At 45.2% G+C, this 19,111-nt stretch overlaps 1 protein-coding gene across 4 annotated transcripts in view; it reads left to right on the top strand.

Moving 5' to 3' along the window:
- LOC126299559 (solute carrier family 22 member 5-like) overlaps positions 1-19,111 on the top strand; it is a 234,376-nt gene that overhangs the window by 140,855 nt on the left and 74,410 nt on the right. For all 4 annotated transcript variants that reach the window (XM_049991555.1, XM_049991554.1, XM_049991556.1 and 1 more), the window contains exons 4-5: positions 682-788; positions 16,664-16,818. In XM_049991555.1, the coding sequence (XP_049847512.1) occupies positions 682-788; positions 16,664-16,818 (262 nt within the window). The remainder of the gene's footprint in view (positions 1-681; positions 789-16,663; positions 16,819-19,111) is intronic.

Raw genomic sequence — 19,111 nt, 5'->3', positions numbered from 1 at the left:
GCAAAGCACGTCTGATCTGTCTTGTACTATGTTTATCCTGACGGAAGGTGACCCAAACAGCTGACAACTCTCAGGGAATATAATGACATGCGCCCTATGACTGTTATTGACCTTTGATTGTGTGGTGGCGCCAAGGTTCACAATGTGTGTGTGTGGTGTTATATTCCCGGAATTATTCTGCAAACCGAGCTTTTAAATCCACTTACACAACGCTTCCTTGCAACAATTTTGCCTTTAAAATGACAGGGTGTGCACCTATCGAAATGTCGACGGTTTTCGGCAGCAATCCCGTAAGTTATTTGAACAGCTTCTGAAATGCTTCCGGAGCCCATTGTTGTGTGTCAGATAAGACTATTAATACTGTTTGTGAGAATAACTTGGAATAAAGCTTTTCTTACATTTCGCATTTCCAAAGTTAAGGCTATTTCATAAGGAATAGGCTAATGTCTCTATTTCCGATACTGACAATCTTTTTGTAGCAGAAAAATTATTTGTTTCAATATTTGTTGAAGTATGTAAATACTGTTAATTAAAATCAGTGGAGACAGGGTATTTTGAAATAAATGTTAAATATTTTCAATAGTATGTTAACAAAAGGTATAGATTACTAATAAACTGTATCACATTTTCATGTAAGTTGTCGTGTACCTGGATCACTCAAGTACTGTTCATGGATTTCAGTGGGACATCACGTGTGACGAAAACCAATGGAAGTTGACGCTAGTGGGTACCGTCAACAGTGTTGGATACTTTGTAACAACACCCATCGCTGGATATGCTTCAGACAGGTAATGATTGTTTTTTATTGTTCTTTTAGGTATAAATTTATTCAGGAGAAACTGGGCGGTCATTCTGGCATTCGACTCAAAGTGGAATGTAAATTCCTATCGTTCTTATTGATCACTTTATAAAGAGCAATAAACAGTTAATTGCACTCCAAAAGAGACAATTATTTTCCCCATACACATTCATGCGACAGCTTCTGAATCTGACATATCCAAGTTAAAGGTCGGTTACGCTGTAGTCTCTTACAAGATAATACCAAATACTGCATGATATGTGCGGGAGTGAACACCTAATACTTGTGACAGTCAAAGAAAGAGTGCAGTAGTCATACCATATGAATTGAATACAGAGCAAAGAAAACAGGGAAGAACACAATTTAACATCGCGTTGGCACTAGGTGGAGTGAGGGGATAAAGTTCGTCACGCCAGTGACATTCACACATATCTACTGGGTCGCGCCAGATGGCGAGAACTTCAGGGAGCTCACTCTTCGTTGACTAAATACGCTTTTAGCGAACCAGACGACAAATAAATATAATAAAAATGCATGGTGTGAACTTCAGGGAGCTCACTCTACGTGCAGTAGTCATACCACTCTTCGTTGACTGAATACGCTTTTGGCGAACCCGAGGACAAATAAATATAATAAAAATTGGTTTTCTTCGGAGGAGGCTGGTGAGTGTAACAGTCCTCTATAACAAAGTTATGTGTATACTCCAGCGGTCACCGTACTGTGCGCTTCTGTGGAAAGTTGTTTCACAGGGAACAGGGGTACTCACTTAACAAACGGCCCGCGAGGATGGTACAAACTTCTGTTAAAAAATTTCTCAGTGCTACGAGCCGGTGGATGGCCGTTGAGCTGAAACAGTCATTAGTGGGTACCTTCTCAGGAACCTGCCATGTCTTAATTGTATAAGGGAGTGAAGAGGGGCTCTGTCTTCCTGAACTGCTCGTGGAATGCCGATGGAGCCTATCACACTCGACCAACAAACAGAACTAAGAAGATTAATCTGCTAGAATACGGTAAACGTAAAGTGAATTGTATGAAGAACAACGGATCACATTTGCATCTAACTTTGTTTACGGTAGAAAAATCAGAGAACGGGATCACTGAGAAGCTGTCCCCATTTTACATTCAAAAAGCTTTAGGGGTAGTGACGAAAGACCCCAAGTCTGTAAAAAGTCTTCGAAATGGCATCTTGCTCGATAAAACTGCTGCATCCCAACAGGTAGAATTTCTCCTTAACTCTAAGAAGGTGACGCAGTTTGTTGTCAATGTTGGAAAGCACAATGTGCTTAACTACAGCAGCGATATCACGGCACCGTGGCATAATACCGATTGATGTAAATTAGCTGCAAAATAAATGATCTGAAGAAGGTGTTACGGATCTGAGGGACATGATGAAACTGGTAAATGGCGAGCTGGGAAAAACTGACGCGTTTATTTCAACGTTTGATTCAACTGTTTTTCTGGAGTACATAAAACAATTCCTACGGCTTAAAGCGTGGTTTTAAATTCATAGCCCCGTGTGTTAGTGCATATTACAACTTTATGGGCATGCTACATTCATGTGTAAATGTCAAATAAAAAATTGTACATTTGGTGGTGTTGCCTATGAAGGAGGACTAACCTGCTCACTACTCTGCTTGAACCCCTAGGGACACCATACTACTTGGAGCTACGAATGCCCTGTGTCCCTTGAAGAAAAAAGGGTGCAAAAAAGTAAGATAACAACGCGCGTATTCTCTGTTGAAGCGGAAAAGCGTGCAGTACCCTGCTGCTTCCTACTTTTACAACATCCTTCGCTTCAGTGGAAAGGAAAACAATACCGAAAATGAACGCCACCGCTCAGATGAAATAATATACAGCTAGAAAGAGTAACTGTGCTTGTACGTTCACCTGCAAAGCCACACCCACACAACAGCAACAAAATTTAAACACAAAAGTGAAGAATATAGGAATTACTAACGTGCAGCCTGGAAAGTCAATAAATATTGCTCCCGGTACGACAAGACGCTCAACGTCAACATCGACATTAAAATATAAGCAGAGAGAGAAAAGTAAAAATAGCTAAGGAAGGAGGGTCTAAAACCGTCATGCCACCTAATACTCATTGTGTGGGAAGAGTCTGATGGAGACCTATCTACCAAAGCGATGGAATTTGACGTCTGTCTGATGGGATCAATACATTCCCCTTCCCCCTCGAATCATTACAAATTTTACAAACAAAAGTAAAAGAAAAGGGAAAGATATTGACAAACTTCACTGGTGGAATGGCTCACATTTTATTCTGGAACTTTTCAGATTCAGCCGGCCGGAGTGGCCGAGCGGTTCTAGGCGCTACAGTCTGGAACCGTGCGAACGCTAAGGTCGCAGGTTCGAATCCTGCCTCGTACATGGATGTGTGTGATGTCCTTAGGTTAGTTAGGTTTAAGTAGTTCTAAGTTCTAGGGGACTGATGACCTCAGATGTTAAGTCCCACAGCGCTCAGAGCCGTTTGAACCTTTTTTTTTTTCTTTCAGATTCAGGTCTCACGCGAAGGAACTGAGATGGTAGCACGCGGGAAATCTCTGTGTCTGTGTCTTCCTAAAACATATTTCAAAGAGATATTTCTGTAATGAGGAGTTTTAGTTACCACAGAAAGGAATAACTCAGTGGGGAGAAGGATGAATGTGGTGTGACCATATCTGTCATCGATTAACATCACTCCTCACGTGTCCGCAGCTCGTGGTCGTGCGGTAGCCTTCTTGCTTTCCCCCGCCCGGGTTCCCGGGTTCGATTCCCGGCGGGGTCAGCGATTTTCCCTGTCTCGTGATGACTGGGTGTTGTGTGATGTCCTTAGGTTAGTTAGGTTTAGCTAGTTCTAAGTTCTAGGGGACTGATGACCACAGATGTTAAGTCCCATAGTGCTCAGAGCCATTTGAACTCCTCACGTCTCCCTGTACACACCAGCATCCAAATAGGGTAAAACAACGACCGTGTGTACTTCTAAGGGTGTCATTCCTTACGCATGAAGGGAATGGGATGTATTGTCATGAATAGATGCCACGTTGAGCACCTCCTGTAAACACTTGTTTATCGCAGAAAGTATGTATCTCCCGACCCATCTTTATTGGACTTGCCTCAGAAGGTATACATTTCCAGACCCGTGTTTATTAAACTTATTTTTCTTGTTTCAATTAGTACTACCACATCTCAAAGTATATGACACATTTTTTGAACACTTCGTATATATTGCAGTCCATAATTCCGAAAGTGTTGCCAGTGCAGGATTTGTGAACGAACTGTTCTCTCGATTGTGTCCCACAAATATTCTATGGGATTAATGTCGCTCGATCTGGGTGGCCAAATCATTCACTCGAATTGTCCAGAATGTTCTTCAACCCAGTCGCGAACAGTTGTGGCCCGATGTCATGGCACATTGTCATCCATAAAAATTTCCTCGTTGTTTGAGAACATGAAGCCCATGAATGGCTACAAACGGTCTTCAAGTAGCCGAAAATAACCGTTTCCAGTCAATGATTGGCTCAGTTGGATCAGAGGACCCAATCCATTCCATGTCAACACAGCCCACACATTATGGAACCACCACTAGCTTGCGCAATGATTTGTTGACAGTTAGTGTTCACGACTTCATTGGGTCTGCGCCACACTCGAACCCTACCATCAGCTCTTACCAGCTGAAATCAGGTCTCATCAGACCAGTCCTCGGTAATCAATTGATCTAGATTTCAACAGATATTATCACGAGCCCAGGAGAGGGATTGCAGGCAGTGTGCTGTCAGCAAAGGCACTAAAAAAAAAAAAAAAAGTTCAAATGTGTGTGAAATCTTATGGGACTTAACTGGTAAGGTCATCAGTCCCTAAGCTTACACACTACTTAACCTAAATTATCCTAAGGATAAACACACACACCCATGCCCGAGGGAGGACTCGAACCTCCACCGGGACCCAAAGGCACTCGCGCCTATCGTCTGCTACCATAGCCCATTAACGACAAATTTCGCCGCACTGTCGTAGTGGATACATTCGTCGTACGTCTCACATTGATTTATGTGATTATTCCACGCAGTGTCGCTTGGCTCTTAGCACTGACAACTCTAAGAAAACGCCCATGCTCTCGGTCGGTAAGTGAAGGCCGTCGGCCACTGCGTTGTCCGTGGTGAGAAGTAATGGCTGAAATTTGTTATTCTCGGCACACTCTTGACACTGTGGACCTCGGAATATTGAATTCTCTAACGATTTCCGAAATGGAATGTCCTATGCGTCTAACTCAAACTACCATTCGGGGTTCAAAGCTTGTTAATTCCCGTCGTGCGACTATAATCACGTCGGGAACGTTTTCACATGAATCACTTAAGTACAAATGACAGCTCCACCAATGCCGTTTCATATCTTGTGTACGAGTACTACCGTCACCTATCACTATCCCTTGACTTCTGTCACTTCATTGAGCGGAACATCCATTTGGAGATACCTTGGGGTGGAGTTGCCAACAAACACCTCACGAAATAACCACGACGAGAGATCAAAGAAATTGGAGCTTATACAGAGGCTTCACGACACTGTCCTTCCCGCTACCCATTCACGAATGGAACAGCGAAAGGGGAAAATAATAGTGGTTTCACAGAACCTCTCCTCACCGCAGTTAGTACAGTAGTTTCCAGAATATAGATTTAGCAGTAGATGCCGATCTAAAGCGTCACCAAGAAAAATCTGGCGCCATTTTAATGCACCTGGGCAATAAGTATTGTGCTCCCTGTAGCATTTAGGGTTGAGTATTTGACATATTAATGAAATACACTTGTTGTAATGAATATAACAGCAGCAATACCAACACACAGTGATGGGCATGGCTGCCCACGTTCAATCACATCGCAGATGTGTTCGATCGGGTTCAGACCTGGCGAGTTCAGGGACAGCTCATCAGCTGGAACTCGCCACTGTGTTTCTTAAACCATCAATCACACTCCTGGCCTTGTGACATGGCGCATAATCTTGCTGAAAATGTCACTGCCGTCCGGAAACATGATCGTCATGAAAGGGTGTATGTGGTGTGCAACCAATGTAAGATACCCTTGGCCGTCATGGTGGCTTGCACGAGTTCCACTAGACCCATAGACGCCCATGTGAATGTTCCCCAGAGTATAATGGAGCCGTCGCCAGCTTGTCTCCGTCTCAGAGTATAGGTGTGAAGGAGCTGTTCCCCTAGAAGACGATGGATTCGCGCTTTCCCATCGGCATAATGAAGAAGGAATCGGGATTCATCATACAATGCAACGCACTAACGTCCGGTGCCGATGGTCACGTGCCCATTTCAGTCGCCGAAGTCATAGCGTTAACATTGGCACATGCGTGAGTCGTCGGCTGCGGAGGGCCGTTATTAGGAGATTTCGGTGCACTGTGTGTCAGACGCACATGTACTCCACCCAGCGTTAACGTCTGATGTTAGTTCCACCACAGTTCGCCTCCTGTCCTTTTTCACGAGTATACCCAGCCTACGCCGTCCGACATTTTTAATGCGCGGTGGCTGCCCAACCCCTGACGTCTCGATGCGGTTTCACCTTGGTTTCACCACCTGTTCAAGACACTCACCACAGCACCCCTCGAAAACCCAACTCGTCGCGCAGTCTCCGAAATGCTAGTGTCGAGCCTCCAGGTCATCACAATGTATCCTCGGTTAGACTCAGATAATTGCGCGCCTTCCCCATTCTACATATGGACGCTGCTATAGCCTGGACACGTTTGTACTGACAGTAGGTCGGTGATAATATTCTGGCTGATCAGTGTATAAATGGTGACTGGGATATTATTGTTGCGGAATTGCAACCGATGCAAAGTATACTGTGACAATATGAAGAAATCATCTGTTTGCTCCCTTTTATTATAAGTAATTGTGCTAGACAATTTCTAACTCCGACTACACTGTTCCTCGAGTTCAGTCGTGCTGGTAATTCAGGAGTACTGCAGGCGTTTCTGTGAAGTGTATGTTGTCTAAATATCATTAAATAACCTGCTGATTGAGTAATCTCCTTGAATTCCACATTCTGTCACACTGGTATACGCCACACACCACAAACCTTTCAGCCCAACAGAGAGTGTTCTCCAACACTAAACAATTCTACTGAAATGTATGGGACTGTTGACCCTATTAGTAAAGTACTTCACAAGGAAATTGATCACGTACACAAACATCTGGCTGTCCAGGAGTGACCAGTTATTAACTGTACTATCACATGGCAGAGAGAGGTGTATTGGTGAGAGCATTGGATCGTTCATTAACTATGGGCTTAAGGAAGTTACAGTGTGTGTAAAACGTAGTAATAACAACTACGTCCTCCATTAACACTAACATCCCACTGTGACAGACACAGACTCTCATCAAAGATGTCCGTACACCTATTAATGTACCTAATAAGGTGCACATCAAATGAACACGCAATTGCCAATAAGGACTACTATCAGCTATAGAGTGGAATGACACAATGAAAATTTGTGCCGGACCGGGACGCGAACTAGGATTTGCCGTTTATAGCGAGCGTTCGCCTTACCATTGCATTATCGTCATTCCATTCTACAGCTGATGGTAACCCTTATTCGCATTTGCGAATTCATTTGATGTGCTACGTAACGGCTGTGGTCGCCAAAGTGCCTAAACGAACTTTGCATCGTAATCAGAAAAACACAGGCACTGCAATATCGTATTAATATGGTGCCCACTCTTCGCCTTTATGACGACTTGAACTCTGCTGGAGAGGTGTGTGAATGTCTGTGGAGGACTGGCAGCCCATCCCTCCTCAAAAGCCGAAACCAGAGAGGGTACTGATGACGTTAGGATCTGGAATTAAGTCGTTCCAACTCATTCCTAAGGTGTTTCATGGAGTTCAGGTCGGCACTCTGACAGGCCAATCCAGAGGAACGTTGCCTCTGAGACGCTGCTTTATGACAGGGTGCATAATCATGTTGATGTCAGTCCCCGGTAGCTGAGTGGTACCCGGCCGCCGTGGCCTCGCGGTTAAGGCGCTCAGTCCGGAGCCGCGTGACTACTATGGTCGCAGGTTCGAATCCTGCCTCGGGCATGGATGTGTGTGATGTCCTTAGGTTAGTTAGGTTTAAGTAGTTCTAAGTTCTAGGGGACTGATGACCACAGATGTTAAGTCCCATAGTGCTCAGAGCCATTTCAACCATTTTTTTGAACAAAAAGACCATCGTCACAGTGTTGTCTCGCCAATTCCACGTATATTTACGCCGGCACGGTAGCTCAGCGTGTTCGGTTAGAGGGTTAACTGCCCTCTGTAATAAAAAACTGAGTTAGTGGATCAACGACGAACTGAAACGGGCAGATTCAACGAACCAAAGCGAACAAAATGAGAAAGCCGGCACGGTAGCTCAGCTTGTTCGGTCAGAGAGCTGGTTGGCCTCTGTAATAAAAAAACTGAGTGGAAGGATCAACAAACGAACCTTAACGGATGTCATGTGACGCCCGCAACGACCAAACTCAACGATCAACAGCGAACAAAAAAAATAAATAAATAAAATAAAATAAAAGTGGTCATCGCGACAGACTGTCAATCCAAAGGGCCCGGGTTCAATTCCCGGCTAGGTCGGAGATTTTCTCCGCTCAGGGACTGGGTGTTGTGTTGTCTTAATCATCATCATTTCATCCCCATCGACGCGCAAGTCGCCGAAGTGGCGTCAAATCGAAAGACTTGCACTAGGCGAATGGTCTACCTGACGGGAAGCCCTCATCACACGACATTTCATTTATCATGTTGATGCTATCAGTCGTCGTCTCCTTACAGTCCTCTGCGGTATGCAATGCACAGCGCAGTTTAATTTGTTCATATGCTATCGCTTTTACCATTAGTAATATTCTACAAAATACACTCCTGGAAATGGAAAAAAGAACACATTGACACCGGTGTGTCAGACCCACCATACTCCCTCCGGACACTGCGAGATGGCTGTACAAGCAATGATCACACGCACGGCACAGCGGACACAGCAGGAACCGCGGTGTTGGCCGTCGAATGACGCTAGCTGCGCAGCATTTGTGCACCGCCGCCGTCAGTGTCAGCCAGTTTGCCGTGGCATACGGAGCTCCATCGCAGTCTTTAACACTGGTAGCATGCCGCGACAGCGTGGACGTGAACCGTATGTGCAGTTGACGGACTTTGAGCGAGGGCGTATAGTGGGCATGCGGGAGACCGGGTGGACGTACCGCCGAATTGCTCAACACGTGGGGCGTGAGGTCTCCACAGTACATCGATGTTGTCGCCAGTGGTCGGCGGAAGGTGCACGTGCCCGTCGACCTGGGACCGGACCGCAGCGACGCACGGATGCACGCCAAGACCGTAGGATCCTACGCAGTGCCGTAGGGGACCGCACCGCCACTTCCCAGCAAATTAGGGACACTGTTGCTCCTCGGGTATCGGCGATGACCATTCGCAATCGTCTCCATGAAGCTTGGCTACGGTCCCGCACACCATTGGGCCGTCTTCCGCTCACGCCCCAACATCGTGCAGCCCGCCTCCAGTGGTGTCGCGACAGGCGTGAATGGAGGGACGAATGGAGACGTGTCGTCTTCAGCGATGAGAGTCGCTTCTGCCTTGGTGCCAATGATGGTCGTATGCGTGTTTGGCGCCGTGCAGGTGAGCGCCACAATCAGGACTGCATACGACCGAGGCACACAGGGCCAACACCCGGCATCATGCTGTGGGGAGCGATCTCCTACACTGGCCGTACACCTCTGGTGATCGTCGAGGGGACACTGAATAGTGCACGGTACATCCAAACCGTCATCGAACCCATCGTTCTACCATTCCTAGACCGGCAAAGGAACTTACTGTTCCAACAGGACAATGCACGTCCGCATGTCTCCCGTGCCACCCAACGTGCTCTAGAAGGGGAAAGTCAACTACCCTCGCCAGCAAGATCTCCGGATCTGTCCCCCATTGAGCATGTTTGGGACTGGATGAAGCGTCGTCTCACGCGGTCTGCACGTCCAGCACGAACGCTGGTCCAACTGAGGCGCCAGGTGGAAATGGCATGGCAAGCCGTTCCACAGGACTACACCCAGCATCTCTACGATCGTCTCCATGGGAGAATAGCAGCCTGCATTGCTGCGAAAGGTGGATATACACTGTACTAGTGCCGACATTGTGCATGCTCTGTTGCCTGTGTCTATGTGGCTGTGGTTCTGTCAGTGTGATCATGTGATGTATCTTACCCCAGGAATGTGTCAATAAAGTTTCCCATTTCTGGGACAATGAATTCACGGTGTTCTTATTTCAATTTCCAGGAGTCTATTTCATCTACACACGCTTGTTCAGAAACAACTTGGCTTTGTCACACAGGCAAAAATATCCTGAAACAAATACATGTATATGCACCTGTACATATACACTGTGTTTGCCTATAATGCGTATAAAGGAAAAGGCGAGTAGAGGACAGTGAAAGAAGCAAATAAACTTTATATACATAGCTCCGGGAACCAGTGGTTTTCCTGGTAAGACATATGCTCAGGTGCAGTCATGCAATGTTACAATACTGTTACTGCCTAAGCTGTTATGTCGAAACACCGAAAGTGAGGAGTAAATTGCAAGTGATAAACTACCCTCGTTAGATTTTATCATTACTCCGGATACCTATCTAGTGACAAACAGCGTCTCGGCAACAAGTGTATCAGTCGTGGGTCACCAGTATCACGGCCTCCCAGGTCCCCCGACTTCATCCCGCTGAACTTTTGTGTGCGAAGATATTAGTGTATTTCAGCCGTGTGCATGACGTCGCTAAACTCCAGTAACACATTGCTGACGCATTGCAGCACAAGTCGAAGCTACCAGTTCAGAGTTTGTGTGTCCTACCGGCTTGATTATTTAGGGTTGGTGTTGGGAACAAAGAAAGGATCTTTGACAGGCACGGTGATCTGTCAAAGTAACAAAAAGGATATGAACTCTTTAAAGAGGTTTATTTACCATTAGACATATTTATATACAAGGTGGCTGATCAACAAACCCGTTAACATCTACACATAAAGCATACTTGATACCAAATTTTACTGTTCGAACCCCCTTTACCTTACTATACATGTGCTCCCCACTATCAAGAGACAGGGTTCACATTTCATCTTGTTCCAGTCACTATTAAATGCGCTATATGTGATGTCTATCTCTGAGACAATTACAGTGGTTGCCGCTTGTTCTGCCGTCTGCTGAAGAAGTGGTCCCTTGGATTAATTCACAGGAGGAAAGTATTATGCAGCTACTTATTCCTAATAGTAAATGAAATCCACCACACTGCTATTTGGACAAAGGCAGACTGTTTCTATCCAACATTATTCAATGAAACATTTATAAAATACTCGTGAAATCACTACTTGTCTATCAGTTGTAGTTGTTACACCCGAATAATACTGTCTTCTCTTGGACGAAATCCTGTTGGTCAATGAGTAGCAGCTGCTGTCAACCGATGTTCATGGTTGCTCCTGGAGACTTATTCGATACTCTACTGCTCTTCTCTTATTGTTTTGACACCGCCCATGACTGTCCCTTAATACTCGTATTAAGAGCCTTTTTCCACTCGGATATGGTTGCGAATGACCTGCGTCATTATCTTTCTGGAACATTCCACCTGCACGTGTTCGCCTTAAATTCCATTTAATAGCCAAGAATCGTCGTTGGATGCTTTCTAGCATGAGTTGGTGCCTTGGCCGACTTCAGGTGATAACTCGCTTCCAGCTGTGTCCATAGCGTTATCTTGACTGCCAGTACTCCTCATGTACACAAATGCATGCCTTTCAAGAATTTCTTAAGGAGCTGTTCTATCCATACACTGATATTTAATTAATGAGATTGTGAGTGGCTGCCAAAGCAGTTGAAACACGCCTGGTATTTTTGAACGTTCAGGGTTAATGATGAGGAGACTCGCTGAAGCCTGCGTTCACCTGAATGATGGCCATGTGGATAATTTGTAGTTTGTTTGTCCTCAGGTGAAAAATTGTTCAAATCGCCCTAAGCACTATGGAACTTAACATCTGAGGTCATCAGACTTAGAACTACTTAAACCTAACGACATCACACACATCCATGCCCGAGCAGGATTCGAACGTGAGACCGTAGCAGCAGCGCGACATACACATACACACGCACACGCGCACACACACACACACACACACACACACACACACACACACACACACACACACACGAGTAATCTCGACACACACAACGTACGAGATGGTACAATAAGTAACTTTCCATATTTCATTAAAAAAAATTTACACACAGGTTATCATGTTGACTGTACATTGCTTCTGTTAATTTTCTTCAAAATGATTCAAATGGCTCTGAGCACTATGGGACTTAACATCTGAGATCATCAGTCCCCTAGAACTTAGAGCTACTTAAACCTAACTAACCTAAGGACGTCACACACATACATGCCCGAGGCAGGATTCGAACCTGTGACCGCAGTTGCCGCACATTCATCCTCGCTTTTGTGATGGATTAGAGGGATTCGCTTCCAGAGGCGGTCAGAACCATGGTTTACTGTTGCGATGCGAAATCGCATTTCCCATCCCCGATGGCTTGCTTTAAATGCCAGCGCTTTGGGTACATGTTTTCCCAGAGTACATAAGATCTGATTTGTGGAGACTGTGGCCGGTCACTTGGCGAAACTTCATAATGTGCACTAGCACCTGTCTGTATCAGTTACGGAAACGGTCACCCTCCCCGATCCCAGACGTGTGCTACTCCAATCAAGGACCGCAGAATCAAGGAACTGAAAGTCTCAGACCGCATCTCATATTTTGGAGCCCAGAAAAAATACAATTGTTTTTATCCAGTTTCAGTGACATCGACTTTCACTAATGCTGCGGCCAGGTCGTTGGCAGTACCTAGAGTACTTACTCCCTGTATATCGACATCTGACAGTCACGAAAATAAAAAACCTTTCCATGGAGGGAATAGACCCTCCTTTCTCGTGGTTCCAGCAGCACCATCTTTGGGAACCATCCCTGCCAACAGTCGGAGAAGACTCATGCTCTTCCAGAATCTACCAGTGACAGATCTCCATTTTGGGAGCCTCTCTTCCTGGAACCCTACAGATCAGCAACCTGACACCAGCCAGTAACCAAAGGAATCACAGACGGTTAGTACCTGGGCTGCTCGCTCTTCTTTCGTTCCTACATTCGCGGTGAATAAGCCCTTAGAAGAACGTTGATCACCAAAATTTGTGAAAGAGAAAAAGGTGGGGAAAAGACTACTCCGGTGACCAGGGAGGCGCCAGATCCTCCAACACCATCGGACACTGAACTAATGTTCATTGACGTTGATACACCCTCACCAGTGACAACAAACAGTGATCTTATGGCATGATCTGTCCTCTTGGCTCCTTCATGCCTAACCAGGATACCATTTATGTGGTGATCCAATGGTGTTGCAATTGATATTGCTGCCACCTGCTACAAATACAACAACTGACTTCCTCTTGTTCTGCATGTGCATTGCTCCTAAAGAAACACAACCTCACTGCTGACCATTCTCCAACCCTTCAAGGTCACCACGCATTCTGTTGCAACTGTACTGGGCCCAACAGAGCATCTGGATGGGTGTACACATTGATTCACACAGATGTCAGTGACTGGATTTCCTTTGCTCCGCACTAGAACCCAAATCAGTGCGAGAGCAAACGACTTTGGTGACAACCATTTGTAACGTTTATTTACCTTCATCCATCGCACTTACTTACCTCGAGATGACTGTCTTAGTGCAACAACTCTTCTCCACATTTTCTCCTACGTGGCGATTTCAGTGTGCACCCCCTGCCCCCCACCCCTGGGGGAAGTGCCACTTCATGTAGTGGGGGCCTTCTCATCGACCAGCTTCTTCCCAATCTTGACCTACTACTCCTACCCACTTTCGTGTCGACTATGGCACCTTTTCGGCTATAGACTTTTACGATCTCTCCCCCCAGTCTCGTGGTTTCAATACAATGGTCACTGCACGACGATCTTTGTTACAGTGCTCACTTTCTGGTGATTCTGTCACTTCCGTGCCACCACCCACTTGACCACTTACCGCAATGAGCTCTTCAAAGAACCAGCTGGCGGTTGTATACCTCTGCTGTCACTTTCACCCACGCTATCAGATTGCATCAACAAGGCTGTGGGAGATTTCTCTGACATGATCACCTGCATTGCTGGATCTGCTATTCTCATTGATACGGACCCACTCTGCCGCCAGCCGGTACCATGGTGGACCAAAGATGTTGCAACAACTATTCAGGATCATCGAAAGACCCTGCAATGTCTCAAGCGACATCCTTCTCAGACCACCCTCATCATTTTTAAGCAGCTCCATGCCAAGGGTTGTCTTCGATTAAACACAGTAACAAGGAATGCTGGAAGCATTACACCTCCTCCTTGAGACTAAAGCCACTTCATACCAGAAAAGGGCCAAACTCCATAGTCTACGGAGCTCCCAAATATCAAAAACTGGCCGCCTCCTTATGACAGTACGTCTACCACTCGCTAGGTTCTTGCTAAACACCTGGCGACCCATATTGTGACTATATCGGCATCCTCTTCTTATCCACCTACTTTTCGAACACACAAAAGACAAGTTGGACACATCCCGCTATTTTACCTATCATGTCAGACTATACAATGAACTTTCGCTGACTGGTAAATGCTTCTGGCTCTTGACTCGCCATAGGTTACGGCCCCAGGCCCCGACTAGATTCCTAATTAGACACCATCTACTCAGGAACTTTAATTGTATTTGGCTAGAAGGCATTTTCCCTTCTCAATGACGAGAGAGCGTCATCGTACCAAGTCATAAACAAGTCAAAAACTCAATGTGTGCCGCCAGCTATCGACTAATGAACCTCACCAACCTGCTCTGCAAACTGCTTGAAAGGATGGTAGCCCGACGAGTGTGCTGGATTCTCGAATCATGGGTCTCTTGTATCCCCGTCAGTGTGGTTTCTAGGAGGGACGATCCACAACCTACCGTCTGGTTAGGTTGGAAACAGCAATCCGAAAGGATTTTTCTCAACGCCAACGCCTCATGCAGTCTTTCTTGACCTACATAAATAAGGAATATGATACAATTTAGCGCCAATACATTTTACTTACCCTCCATAACTCAGGCTTTCATCGCTCCCAACAGATTTTTATTCGTCAGGTTTTATCTAACCGGTTACCCAGGATTAGAGTTTTTACATCACTCAGCTCACCACAGGCCCAAGAGAACGACGTTCCACTGGGCTTGGTGCTGTGCCGAGAGTTACATTCTTCCTCTTCGCTATCAATGGGCTAGTCGCTATCATCAGGCCGCTGATCACCCATATGCTGTATGTCGACGACTTTTGCATTTACTATATCTCCCATTCCGTAGCCTTGACTGAGCGGCAGTTTCCATGCGTCATCGAAACGGCCTCCAACTTGGAGCCTTTGTCATGGCGTTCAGTCTTCTCCAGTGAAAACGCGAGTTGTGCATTTCTGTCGTCGCACCACGGTCCATCCTGACTCAGACCTGTACTTGAGTATCCAGTACTTGGACGTTGTTCCACAGACCAGATTTTTGGGACTACTATTTGATGAAATGTTGATACAGCTACCCCACATTCAACTAAAGACTAGCTGCATGTGAAAACTTGACGCTCTCTGCTTCCTTGCCTACAACAGTTGTGGTGCAGATCACACTACTATACGCCATATTCACTGGACACTGGTCCCGCTTTGATTGTTCAGTGGTAACCCGGGTTATGGCTCAGTGGCACCTTTCAGCTTTGTAACTGTTGAACCTAGTCCATAATTGAGTAAGACTGGTCATTAGCGTCTTCCGACTAGTCATGCAGTCTCCTTGCCGAAGTGGAAATCTTCTCTATTCTTACACCATCACCATCGTCGTAAATGCTGGAAACATCCGATACTTCTGGTATTTCGTCATTACTTCTGGTTTTCTTTTTCCATCTTTTCCCATTCTTGTTAATCAAACCAATCTTGTTTCTTTTCAGTCCTTATTTTCTTCTTCATTTCAGCTTTTTCCGACTTCTTTCTCACGAAGATGTCCACCTATTCTCTTTCAACGCACCATTATCCGAATCTGCCATTACACGCCAACCCGGTCAGGTTTTGTATGTTAAACTGTTATATTTAGAAAGAAAATCCATACAATGGTACAGTAAACTACAGTGGTTTAATAACATAATGCGATAAAAGTAAATGAGTAATAACTGTGAGCTTACCTTCTTATTTTATGTCTGATGAAAATAACGAGTAATTAATCTGTTTCCCTTGCCCCAAACAACATATTCCACAGCTTAGATGGCACCCGTCTCCTTCTTCCTGTTTGTTTCTTGCAGTAATTAGAAGAGGACAGCAGTAATCGAAAGACATCGTGTTTATCGCAAGTACCGCATGCGTCCTATTAACCGCTGCAGCCAATTACCCATAAACTCACGTAAATATTTGTGGGACTAGCTGTTGGCATGAGTCTGTCAAAGTTAAAAAATTTATTGCTTAGATTTAAAATCACAATATTCATTCTGGATATCCGATATTTTTGAACAATGTTCAATGAGAGAAAAAAACTTGCAGTGAGATACCATCCGATGCCTTTGTAGTCCTGTGGACAACGCATGTATCCTCCTACGCGGAGACACGAGTTACTAAAGATGACTTTGCGTCTCTGGAGAGCCCGTTGTTATCTTTCAGTGACGAAGCACTAACAATTTTTCGCACCCTCTATTACAGTTCCGTTCGGTCTTTGTCGGCAGATCATTTGGCCCCATGAGAGTCATTACCTTCTGCGGTCCTTACTACATCTCATGATAGGTTTGTCATGATGAGATACTATTTTTTGTTTGCAGATTTGGGCGGAAGACGGTGCTTCTGTACGCTGTGGGCCTGTCCGCCTTAGTGGGCATCGCACGCTCCTTCTCGCCGAACTACATCGTCTTCATCATCATGGAATTCGTTGACATGGTCTGTGGAGGCAGCGTCTACGAGACTGCCTATGTTCTAGGTACATAAAAGTTCATAACTTATTACGCAATATTGTCATTTAATATTTGTATATATGTTTACTTTTTTGCTATAGTCTTTATCCCAAATGATCGACAGCGCTTCTCGTTCTATTCCGTCCACAAATTGGCGCTGTCAGTCACGCATAAACCGATGTTAGAAACTTCTTGGACCAATAAACAGAAAAGTTTTATAATTTTTCTGTATCGTCTGCGGGTATCGTTCTCTTCGAAGATGGGAATGTGTAATTAAAGAGCTGAATGCCTCAAAACATTTTGCCGTCACGTCCAACATGTCTATAGCTCTCTGATGAAAGTTAGTATTGCTCATAATCTTTGTTGGGCTAGAAAATGTATATCTCTGTTAGGAAAATCTGCTTGCATGCATCATACATCAATAATTAATTACCTAGGCAAGTTTATTTTTGGTAGCTGGAATGATAGAAATTCATGTTGTATGAGGGACGTTCAATAAACAATGCTACACAATTTTTTTCTTCGCCAATTTCGTCTGAAAAAAATGCGGTAATGGTTGTGGGACATAATGAAGTATTACTGCTTGAGCTCCTATAGTTCGACGAAGTTCCAACAGGTGGCGGCACTGTAAGTAGTCTTCAAAATGGCGTCTGTAACGCAGGTGTGTTCCAAGAAGAGAGCTGTCGATGAGTTTCTTTTGGCGGAAAACCAGAGCAACACAGACATTCATGGGCGCTTGCAGAATGTCTATGTAGGCCTGGCAGTGAACAAAAGCTTGGCGAGTCTTTGGGCAAGGCGTGTGCCATCATCACAACAAGGGCGTGCAAAGCTGTCTGATATGCCGCGTGCCGGCCGGCCGATTCTCGCAATGTTAGAACGTTGCGGACACACTCATTCGAGGTGATCACAATGAAACGCAAGCCTGTTCGACTGAACGTCTCTGTTGGTAGTGTTGACACATTCGTCCACCAGCTGGGGTATTCAAAGGTTTATGCCCGCTGGGTTTCTCGCCACCTAGCACAAAACCATAAAGAGCAACTGTGGATCATCTGTGCAGAATTGTTTGCACATTATGAGGCTGATCGCAACAATTTTTTACCGAACATCGTCACATGCGATGATACATGTGTTCACAACTTCGAACCTGAAAAAAAAGGCAAACAATGGAGTGGCGCCACACCACCTCTCCTCCAAAGAAAAAGTTCAAAGCCGCAGCTCTAGCCGGTAAAGTCATAGCGACGATCTTCACGGACACTGAAGGGGCATTCTGTTTTACGTACTCCCTCATGGTACAACGATCAACTCTGAAGTGTGTAGTGACACCCTCAAGAAACTGAACAAATGACTTCAGCATGTAGCCGAGTGGTCTAAGTCGCTGCAGTCATGGACTGTGCGGCTGGTCCCGGCGGAGGTTCGAGTCCTCCCTCGGGCATGGGTGTGTGTGTTTGTCCTTAGGATAATTTAAAAAATATTCAGAGGTGCTTACAATCTGTTTATAAGAGTACAAACTGACTGATATATCAATGCACAGCCTAAGCCATTAACCCAGAAACATGGAATTTTGAGACAACATTCCTTACATAACTTAGGCGTACATAAAGGAGGGGGATGTGGAATGGATATTCAAATTTTGTTCGGAGCAGTGATGTGGAGCGCTGGCTGTCCAATCCAGGTTTCTGTGGGACAGGTGAGCTATGCAGGTTGCATCGTATCCGCTGTATAGAGTTTACGATGTCATGAGAAGCCTCAACGAGGAATAACATACTATACATCAGCCCATATTACTTTCGCAGCTAATTCCCGTCAATATGATTTGAAAAATGGATCCTCTATGATTGGATGATTGTATCAATCTCTAGCTATAGTGGATGCTGCACAAACATTGCACTGGAATGACAGTATTCGATACTTGGACATGGGTATCCAATTAGTTATTTTTGTTTGATCAAGTACGCAACTTACCGTGTTCGCATTGTGTGTTGGCTTGAATTGGCCATACTAAATCAGCCGCGTTCATCATTTACAGCAAAAAATGGGAGAATTTTTAAGCGTTGAGCAGGAAAATGTTGTGCAACCTTGACAGCCTGGCATAAACACACGTTAATGACGGCTTCTTGCACTTCACTTGTGTCTGCCCAGTTTGGGCGTCAGTTTGCCACATCCGCAGCCAAGTCGCTAAGCAAGAGTACACCTGGCGGCTTGACGCCAACGCTATGAGAACTTTATTCAATTACTACAGTCTAAAAGGAAGATCGCTCCTTTATGCAATTTATTGGCTGACACATGAGTTTGATATAGACGCAATATTATGATTTTGGT

The sequence above is a fragment of the Schistocerca gregaria genome, chromosome X (assembly GCF_023897955.1).
Source record: "Schistocerca gregaria isolate iqSchGreg1 chromosome X, iqSchGreg1.2, whole genome shotgun sequence".
NCBI lineage: Eukaryota > Metazoa > Arthropoda > Insecta > Orthoptera > Acrididae > Schistocerca > Schistocerca gregaria.
The sequence above is the reverse complement of the archived record's forward strand: the minus strand, read 5'-3'. Positions and strand labels throughout refer to the sequence as shown.